The 10,985-nt window shown below is 34.6% G+C and overlaps 2 protein-coding genes across 2 annotated transcripts; both read left to right on the top strand.

Moving 5' to 3' along the window:
* Positions 1 to 1,952: 1,952 nt before the first annotated feature.
* Positions 1,953 to 8,133, top strand: LOC107855224 (probable leucine-rich repeat receptor-like protein kinase At5g63930). The gene is made up of 4 exons (XM_047405167.1): positions 1,953 to 3,033; positions 3,751 to 4,026; positions 7,469 to 7,799; positions 7,917 to 8,133. The coding sequence occupies exons 1-4, from the start codon at positions 1,953 to 1,955 to the stop codon at positions 8,131 to 8,133; spliced, it is 1,905 nt and encodes a 634-aa protein (XP_047261123.1).
* Positions 8,134 to 8,278: 145 nt separating this feature from the next.
* Positions 8,279 to 8,742, top strand: LOC124894543 (receptor like protein 29-like). The gene is made up of 2 exons (XM_047405168.1): positions 8,279 to 8,568; positions 8,682 to 8,742. Exons 1-2 carry the CDS (start codon positions 8,279 to 8,281, stop codon positions 8,740 to 8,742), a joined length of 351 nt encoding a protein of 116 aa, XP_047261124.1.
* The last annotated feature ends 2,243 nt before the right edge of the window (positions 8,743 to 10,985 follow it).

Genomic DNA, 10,985 nt, shown 5'->3' on the forward strand with positions numbered 1-10,985 from the left:
CATATCAGTCAACATTGTTCATGCATATAAAACCCTTTGCATTTAGCCCACCTCACTCGTATACTCATCACATTTAGTCATACTGACGCACTCCCGCTACGGTGTTTTATTTGATGCCATAGGTACAGAGGTACGAGTTTCAGAGCAGCAGTAGCATTGCAGATTTCAGCAGTCAGTGCTCCTCTTCATTCTAGGACAATATTATTATTACTTTATTACAGTATTTCAGATTAGTTTTTCAGTTCATAGAGTTAGTTAGAGACATGTTCCTTCAACTCCTTATTCAGTTCAGTTAGAGGCTTTCGGACTAGATGTCAGATTAGATATTCAGAATTCAGTATTTATGTTTCTTTTTGGTATTGTTATACCATGTTTTTCAGATATGTATCAGTATTGAAGCTTACGGCCTTATAGTTCATGTTTTCGCATATTTTATGAGATATTATGCAGTTTATAGGTACATATATCAGTCATGGGTTAGCTTGTGGTTCTTTGGGGTCATGAGCACCGTGTAGCATTTCGATTCAGAGAATCGGGGCGTTACAGTTGTAAATGATATGAGAAGTTAATGTGATATTGATGACTTGCAAGTCGGGTATGACGATACCCTGCAGATTATGACATGTGATTGATTAAAATGAGTTTCATGCATTGATTTTGTGAGATAGGTGGTTATCCGAAGAAAGCACGAGTCAAATGACTACGCTGGAAACCGTGTTTGCCTACTCGGGAACTTGGTACCCTGCTGTGTGATCTTGTGTACCTGACATTATGTCATCCCAAATTGGGATTATGGTTAGGAGCCCTGCTTTGTGATCTTGTGCACTACCATAAATGATTGGGTCGAGACACCCTGCTATGTGATCTTTTGTGTCTTTCCCTCACTTATACTCTAATCTCGACGGCAACCGAGATTTGACAGTTGGTGAAAATGTGAAATTGTAGGGTGTACCACCTAGCTCAGATATGTTGCATTGTTGTTGAAAAATCATTATACTATGCCCATGTGTTTTCAAAATCATTTTGCAATAACGTTTTTTGTAACAGCTCTCATTTATTTTATATATAAAAATCTCTACTCTGTTTTGGATTGCTCTGCATACCAGTACTTTGTATTGACCCCCTTCCCTCCCAGGTTCGGAGGCACTATCTAGGGATTCAGATAATCAGTAGATTCTTCAGACAGATTTGCAGAGTCAAGTGGTGAGCCTTTTATATTCCGGAATGCCTAATGTCTAGCAGTTTATTTATCATTTAATAGTTTTGGGTCTACTGGGGCCTTGTCCCAGTTTTCAGACAGTTTTTGGTTTTAGTCATGTAGTAGAGATTTCATAGACGGTTTTCAAATGTCGATAGATGTTGTGGGACATTATTTCCCATTATTGATTTCATTAGACTCATGACCATGTTTCCGTAATATTGTGTATCTTCCACATTTCTTTTTATATTATGAATTATGTGCATGATTACCAGATAGATAGGGGTGTTTCGGGCCTTCACTGTTCGAGATGCTCGTCATGGCCACGGCCCCGGTTCGGTTCGTGACAAGTAAAAGGTCATATTTGTGCACTGTCAAAGTTTAAGGTCAAAGTTATAATTTGGTGTCAAGTTTAGGGTCATATTTATGTATTATGCCCTTAGATTTTAAGTTGGACGCACCCAATTTTGCGTGTTGAACACGAGTTTTTCCATGTAGGATCGAAGGTCATATTTGTGCATTTTTGAATAGTTAAAGGTCATATTTGACACTCTTTGACTTTTTCGTGAATTTACTTCTTTTTATTTTGTAACAGCTAAATGAAAATTTTAACGCCGCGCTAAATATGACAGAATGAATGAAGAAAAGTAATTTTTTCAAAATCATGAAGACCAAAAGGGAGATTTCATTGATATTTAAAGTCTCAAAACCCCATGTTATAAGCCATACCATTTTCCTACTAATTTTTGTACTAATGGAGAAAGCCTTCAGTTCTTTTCTCTTAATAGTACTCCCGCTGCTTCACAATGTTATGGCTAGTTCGGCCATGACCCAAACCAACATTACCACTGATCAATTGGCTCTTCTCTCTTTGAAATCCCAAATCGTTTTAGACCCCTCTCACTTATTAGATGAAAGTTGGTCTTCCGCTACATCTGTTTGTCATTGGGTGGGAGTCACTTGTGGTTCTCGCCACCAGCGAGTGAAGTCCTTGAATCTTTCTAACGTGACTCTTATAGGTAGGATTCCTCGTGAATTTGGAAACCTCTCATTTCTTGTTTCTCTTGACTTGGGAAGCAACAATTTCCATGGAAATTTGCCTCAAGAAATGACATGCTTGCGTCGGCTTGAGTTTCTTGATTTAAGTTTAAACAACTTCAGAGGGGCGATTCCTTCTTGGTTTGGGTTTTTACACCAGCTTCAAGTTATTAATATTAGAAATAATAGTTTCACTGGTTCCATCCCTTCTTCATTTTCTAATATGTCCACACCTGAGACTTTGGATCTGAATTTCAATTCCATTGAGGGACAAATACCAAAAGTGATTGGAAGTCTTATAAACCTTAGAGAATTAAGGTTGCGAGGTAACAAGATCATAAGTTCAATTCCTCTGTCACTGTCGAATGCCTCAAGGTTGGAGACTTTAGATTTATCTTATAATTCACTTCATGGAAACATTCCAGAAGGGATCGGCAATCTTCACAACATGAACTCGTTGGTCATACAGTATAATCAGCTAATGGGTTTTATATCATTCAAAATTTTCAATATCTCAAGAATTGAAGTCATTGCATTTACTGGCAATAGCTTATCAGGAAGTCTTCCCAATGGTTTATGCAATGGTCTCCCAATACTCAAAGGGCTTTATTTATCCATAAACAAGCTTTATCTGTCTGATAACAAGCTTCATGGTAATATGCCTACAAGCTTATCAAATTGTTCACAACTTCAAATTTTGTCTTTATCAGAAAATGAGTTTGATGGACCAATACATAGTGAAATTGGAAGATTGAGTAACTTGCAGATATTGGCTCTTGGAACTAACCATTTCACGGGTACGTTTCACCTTATGAATACTAGCACTATTGTATCTTATTACTTAAGAATTTTATTTTATTACACATTAATTTCAGGGATAATTCACAAGAAATTGGAATCTTGTTAATTTGGCAGCGTTAGACATGGAGAAAAAACAGATTACTGGGTCATCTCCTTATTCAATATCTCATCGCTGCAAATTTTGTCAGCATGGCAGAACAATCTTATAGGTACATTTATATTCGAATGGTGTCTCATGTTAATTTTTATAGATCCATTAGAACTTTTAAAATTCTGTAAATTTATGCATGTAATGAGTAATAAAATCTAACTATTATAAATAAATCTTCAAGCGTATGACAAGAAACACCATATAAGGAGTATCTTATAATGTTTAAAATTAATCTTTTTTAAGAAATAACAAGTAAATTTGTACTCCTGTTAGTAGTTAGCTAACTTGTAATAAAGTATCAGTTTATATATTTGAGACATACAAACCTGCACAATCAGAAATTCATAGAAAATTAAATTAAGATCTTTAATGAAGAAAAAAATATATAATATGTACATCCTTCTTAAGACTTTGATCAATAACAATAGGGAAAAGAAGTATATAGTTATTACATAATCTTCGGAGTTCTTGTCGACACCCTCTCCCATAACCAAGTAATTCAAGAGTCTTCTTATCAATTCAAACTAAAGCATGTATTCATTTTTTCTTCATGTGCTGACAGGTGAAATACCCAAAGAGATAAGCAATCTCGTTGAGTTGGAGCTACTTGATCTTGGGTTAAATAGTTTTAGTGGTTTGCTTGATATGGAGTCCTTCATCATATCAAGACTGAGAGTAGTTTCTCTTATATTCAATAATCTATCTGGAAGCCTCCCACCAAACATGTGTTCTATCTTACCCAACATTGAAGAGCTTTATCTGGGAAACTTAACCAATCTTGTTGGGACTATTCCTCATTCCATCAATTGTTCAAAACTTACTCGTCTAGAGCTTGCAGGCAACAAACTCATTTATGGTTCCTAAACTTGGAGAGAAACAATTTAACCAGCGATTCTTCATTAAGCTTCCTAACTTGCTTAACCAATTGCAAAAATTTAAAAACTCTTTATCTATCTTCAAACCCTCTAAACAGCATTCTTCCAGTTTCTGTAGGGAACTTTTCCACATCTCTTATAAAATTTTACGCCAACAATTGCAAGATCAAAAGGCTAATTCCAAATGATTTTAGGAACTTAAGCAGCATATTAGACCTTGATCTTTCTGAAAACAACTTGGTTGGATAGATTCCCACATCAATTGGAAACCTGAGAAAGCTTCAGCGCTTCGACTTGGCTAACAACAAATTAACAGGATTTATTTGAGATCATATATGTAAATTACAGCATTTGGGTGATATTTACTTGGATCAAAATCATCTTTCAGGATCTCTTCCAAATTGTTTAAGGAACATTACTTCCCTTAGGAGGATACATCTCGATTCCAATAAATTGAGTTCCAATATACCACCAAGCTTAGGGAACCTTCAATATCTAGTGGTTCTTGACTTATCGTCACATTACATGGTAGGTTCTTTACCTCCAGAAATTGGAAATCTAAAGGCAGTAACCAAGATGGATCTATCGATGAATCAATTCTCAAATGAAATTTCTTTGAGACACAACAAGTTGCAAGGATCTATGCCTGACTCAATGAGTAAAATGGTAGGTTTGGAATTCCTAGACCTTTCTCATAATGATATACTAGTATAGTACCCACGCGATGCGCGGATTGCATATCATAACTTAGGACCCATTTAAATTAACTTATTTTAAGTGTTTTTAAGTCAAAAAAATTTGGAAGTACTTTTAAAATTTTTGTGTAAAATAAAAAAAGTGCTTTTGAGTACTTATTTTTAAACAAAAAAGATTAAAATAAGTAAAGAACCATATAATAAGTACAAAAGATGTAAGTCCATCTAAACATCCACTTAGACTCTTTATAATCTATGAACATCTTTAGTCTTTAAATTTAATGTTTTTTTCATTCACGTTCTAATTACATGTAACCAAAATATAGGAAAATATATTCTTTTTAGAAGTCATGGTCTATTCACTCTAAATATATTTTAGTACCTTGTAATCAAATATTGAGAATATATTTTTTTCAGACATCCCTAACAAACCATATCAAATACAGAAGTAATAAATTCTAATGAACTATAATTGATACCTCTTCAAATATTATCTCCAGATTGTCATCAATTAGTTTCTCACACAGTAATTAAAAGAAATACTGAACAAATTACATAAACATGATATAAAAAATCATTAACTATATGAATTTTTAAGAAAAAATATTTATAGCAAAATATGTTGATGGTATTAACAAATAGAAATTCATATTTTCTGATAATAAATTGGATAAAAAAGACATAATACCATATATCATCACAGCTCTGGCAAGTCAAAAGTGATAGTTCACAAATGGAGTGCATTTTTCACTTGTAGTTGTTTAAGGAATAACAAGCCTTTCTTGTTAAGAGTATTCCTCCTAAGGAGGAAAATTTAGATATACACACTCTCACCAAGTCACTACAATGATTGTGAGTGAGTTAGAGGATAATATGTTTTATGATTTCACTTTCTAATGGATGGTGTCATAGAAGATTTTCCACAACCACATAGCCCTTTTAAAGCTGAGATTAATGAATGTGAACACAAATTTGCACATAAGATCAAAAAGAAGTCACTAATGGTTGTGGACGCCATATGAAACGGGCAAATTTGGATACCAAATATTGTTAAAGAATTTATCGCTCTATAAATAAAATAGAGAAAGCTAATATTTGAGGAAATATTTTCTGCGTTTTCCTTATATTTTAACCACTTTGCCGAGAATGTTACTTGAGAGTTGTACATTGAGATCATTAGCAACTTCTTTTACATATGGTATGTATCAAAATCCTAATCTTCTTTTCCTGCCAAGGTCTCTTTAGGAGAAGGAGAGATCATGTCATTTTCAGTCTTGTAATCCTACAAAATGAAAATATGAAGTTTGTGAAAATGAATTGTGGTAATGAGTTTACGTAAAGACTAATAAAACAACAATTGAAGAGATTAACTTAAAACATTAAAAAGAAAGTTTTGAAATTACCGATCTTTATCTCCCTTTGAGACTTGGCAAACAACAATATCAGGATGCTATAAGATGTGTAAGTAAACAACAGACAATTAATGTACTTTCGAACAGAGAAAGATAATTGCATTATAATATCCTCATCATTGCTATTTATATAAACTTCAGCAACAACGTCAACATTGAAAAGATTAACTACCAATTTAAACATGGTCATTCTATCAAGAACAATATTCATCTTCATTGAATACGCATAGTCATTATCTATGGAAGTTCAAATTCATATTTTAGTATTAAAAAGTAGTTACAATAAAAAAAGATAATAAAAAAATAACATACCACTACTTGATATTCTGATCAAGTAAGATATCTAATATCTTTAATTGATTGGAGTATCTTGTTATTCCAGTGTAAAGGAACTACATTTCCTTTCAAACCACTATTGCCATGATTATCTTTTGTTCATGTAAGATTCGTGAACTGAATTTGCTTCTACAAAATTAAGTATTTGTCAAAAACTACAGAATAACAATTCACTACCCTCAAATAATACACGACTTATTACATTACAAACATCTTATCTGATTTGTCCATTTCATAGTAGGCGTAGATAAGGGTCAAGGGAGGATGATTAGATTATTCTACTGTCTATTTTACATGCTATCTAATTGAAACATACTATGAAAATCGATAGCACAGAATTTTTTAGAGATTCTTTATCTTGAAATCCTGAGAGAAGTGCAAAAAGAATACTACATGAAAGTAAAATTTAGGGAGACAATATCTAATTCAATTAATGGTTATCTTTGAATTCTGGGATTTAAGCTTTTCAATTGAATTAGTGACTTCTTTGAGAAGCTCTATAAAGTTCAAGACATATCTATCTATATATAATAAGTTCTATTGAGTAAGTGATGTGCAACGAAAAGAAAAACAAATGTTTACACTTGTAAGTGAATAGCATGTCAGACTTTAAGGGGAAAATATCATGAACGCACAAATATGCTATTACACTTCAATAAATATGTTATTATAAATGGGTTAGAAAATATGTTGACAATGGTTAGAGAAAACATTGAAAGAGGAAACATTGAAGCCATATTAATGGCTCTGTTCAAATATATTTATCTTCTATACATATTTTTCTCCTTTGTCTTTTAATACTTTCGTATCACCAACAATATAAAATATAAAATCTTAGTGGATTCTACCAAGGGATATTGACAACTTAAACAAGATGCAATTCTTATATCTTAGCAAAAATAAGTTTACTAGATTGAACCAACTATTTAAACTAATTAGGAATCCACAATTTGTGTTTCCAGGTGAAATACCCAAAGAGATAAGCAATCTCATTGAGTTGGAGGTACTTGATCTTGCAGATAATAGTTTTAGTGGTTCACTTCCAATGGAGATCTTCAACATATCCAGGTTAAGAGTGATTTCTCTTTCATTCAACAATCTATCAGGAAGCCTCCCACCAAACATGTGTTCTGTCATACCAAACATTGAAGTGATTTATCTGACCTTTACCAATCTTGTTGGGACTATTCCTCATTCCATCTCCAATTGTTCAAAGCTTACTCGTCTAGAGCTTGCAGGCAACAAACTCACTGGCTTGATTCCCAACTCACTTGGATATTTGACTCATCCACAGTATCTTAATTTAGGGGGAAACAATTTAACCAGCGACTCATCATTAAGGTTCCTGACTTCCTTAACCAATTGCAGAAATTTAACATTTTTTATTCTAACTTTAAACCCTCTAAACAGCTTGCTTCCAGTCTCTGTACGGAACTTTTCCAAATCTCTTATAAGATTTTACGCAAGCAGTTGCAATATCAAAGGGAGACTGCCCAATGATTTTGGGAACTTAAGCAGCTTATTAGACCTTGACCTTTCTGCAAACAATTGGCAACTTGAGAAACCTTCAGCGCTTCAACTTGAGTATCAACAAACTTACAGGATTTTTTGGAGATTATATATGTAAATTTCAGCATTTGGGTGCTATTTACTTGGGTCAAAATCAACTCTCAGGGTCTCTTCCTAATTGTTTAGGGAATATTACTTCCAATATACCACCAAGCTTAGGAAGCCTTCAAGATCTAGTGGTTCTTGACTTATCGTCAAACAACATGGTAGGTTTTTTACCTCCAAGAATTGGAAATCTAAAGTCTGCAACAAAGATGGATCTATCGATGAATCAATTCTCAAATGGAATTCCTAGAGAAATTGGAGAATTACAAAATCTGGCACACCTTTCTTTGAGACACAACAAGTTGCAAGGAGCTATACCTGACTCAATGAGCAACATGGTAGGTTTGGAATTCCTAGACCTTTCTCACAATAATATATCCGGAATCATTCCTAAGTCTTTGGAGAAACTTCAAAACTTGAAGTATTTCAATGTTTCTGTCAACAAATTGTATGGTGAAATACCCTCGGGGGTCCTTTCAATAACCTCTCGAGCCTATTTTTCATCTACAATGAAGCTGAACAGAATCAGATTTCTTGGTATATGAACTCTGTAAGTTGAAGATTAGAGAAGAAGGAAGAAGAGAGATCAGAGAAGAAATGGAATGGAGAACTTGATCATTGATTGAATCTTGTGTTTTCTTAGCTTTACATGCAGTGAGTAGCATGTATATATATTGTTACATGGAAGGATCTAGAATCTAACTTCCTAACTAACTCTATCAACTATACTTCACACAGTTAGTTAAATAACTAACTTCCTGAAACAGATTAACTGTTACATTGAACTTGTAGCTCTTTCTTCTTCTTTCAACACTCCCCCTCAAGCTAGGTGATCCCAAATAGATTTAGGATGCCTAGCTTGGACATAAAATGTTCATGTTGATCTCTATTGAGGCCCTTAGTTAGCATATCAGCTGGTTGATCCCTGGTAGGAATATAGTTGACTGTAACTAGTCCTTGAGTGATCTTCTCCCTTATGAAGTGGCAATCTATTTCAATGTGCTTGGCCCTTTCATGATATACAAGATTGGATGCAATTTGTATTGCTGACTTGCTATCAGTGTGAATTTTTGCAGGCTATTTGACATCAATCCCAATATCCTTTAATAGTCCCAGTAACCAGACAAGTTCAGCCACATTTGCTGCAAGTTCAGCCACATTTGCTGCAATGCTTCTGTATTCAGCTTCAGCTGAACTCCTGGAAATTGTGTTTTGCTTCTTAGATTTCCAAGAAACAATAGATTCTCCTAACTTTACCAAGTAGCTAGTGACAGATCTTCTTGAGAATGGACATGATGCCCAATCTGCATCACAGTATGCAGAGACTTCTGCATTTGCTTGACTGGACATTAATACTCCTTGTCCAGGTTTTTTCTTCATGTTTTTTACTAGTCTGATAGCAGCATCCATGTGAGATTTTTTCGGTTGTTGTAGAAACTGACTGAGAGTCTGGACACTATAAGCAATATCAGGTCTGGTCATAGTGAGATACAACAGTTTTCCTATGAGTCTCTGATAAGCATGCAGATTAGCTGGTGGATCAGTGTGTCCTTGCTCATTTTTTATAGTTATGATCATCATACTCCTTAGTAGTCAGATTGATGTTTGTGTATATAGGTGTAGCAGCTGGTTTAGCAACACCAAGTCCCAATTCAAATACAAGCTCTAATGCATATTTTCTCTGGTGCATCAGAATACCTTCTTTTGATCTTACAAATTCAATACCTAAGAAAAATTTGAGTTCACCTAGATATTTCATCTTGAAGGCTTGCTGAAGTTTGTCTTTTGTGTCTTCAATCAGTCTTATAGTGTCTCCTGTGATTAACATATCATCTACATAGATTAAGACAATAGAAGTACCTTCACTATTCTACTTTATGTATAGAGAGCGATCTAGCTGACTCTGTTTGAATCTCATTTTCAACAAGGCTTCAGATAGCTTGGCCTTCCACTGCCTGGGAGCCTGTTTTAGACCATACAGGGACTTCAAGAGTCTACACACTGGTTTATGCTCCTCTGGCTCTTGAATCCCTGTGGCAGGTCCATTTAATTTTCTTCATGAAGGTCACCTTGCAGAAATGCATTGTAGACATCCATTTGGTGTATGAACCAATGCTTTTGAGCTGCAATGGCAATAATTTTTCTCACTGTTTTCATCATAACAATAGGGAATGTCTCTTGAAAATAAATTCCCTTTTGTTGGCTATAACCCTTAGCAACCAACCTTGCTTTGAATCTTTCTACCTCACCAGTAGCTTTGTACTTTACTTTGAAAATCCATTTATAGCCTATAGGTTTCTTGCCTTCAGGTAGACTAGTGATCTACCAAGTTTGATTACCTTCAAGTGCTAAAATCTCAGTTTTCATTGCTTTTATCCACCTAGGATCTTTCACAACCTCATTGTAAGTGGAAGGTTCGATGGTAGCGGATGAATTTGCTATGCAAGCCTGGCACTTAGGAGCTAGTCTATCATATGTCACGTATTTACCTAAAGCATAAGGTTCTTCCTGATGCATGTTGAGAGACACAATATCCTTGAGCCATAAAGGAGCCTTTCTAGTTCTGACAGTCCTCCTTGCAACAACTTGTACTTGCTCCTCAGCTTGAGGCATATTTGATGTTTGATCCTGATAATCTTGCACTTGTGTAGCTTCTGCCTGCACCCCGGGATCAGTATGTTCCACTATTGGTGTTTGAGTAGTTTTTGTATCATGTGAGAGCATCATGTCATGTGTATATAAGTCTGACCAATTAGACAATGTCTCATTGAGTTTAGCAGTTGTGAGATGTTGAGTTTGAGTAGCTTGTTCCTTGAAGGGGAATACTTCTTCTCTAAAGCTGACATCTCTGTTGACAAAAAATAT

Source organism: Capsicum annuum, unplaced genomic scaffold, assembly GCF_002878395.1.
Source record: "Capsicum annuum cultivar UCD-10X-F1 unplaced genomic scaffold, UCD10Xv1.1 ctg75042, whole genome shotgun sequence".
Taxonomy (NCBI): domain Eukaryota; kingdom Viridiplantae; phylum Streptophyta; class Magnoliopsida; order Solanales; family Solanaceae; genus Capsicum; species Capsicum annuum.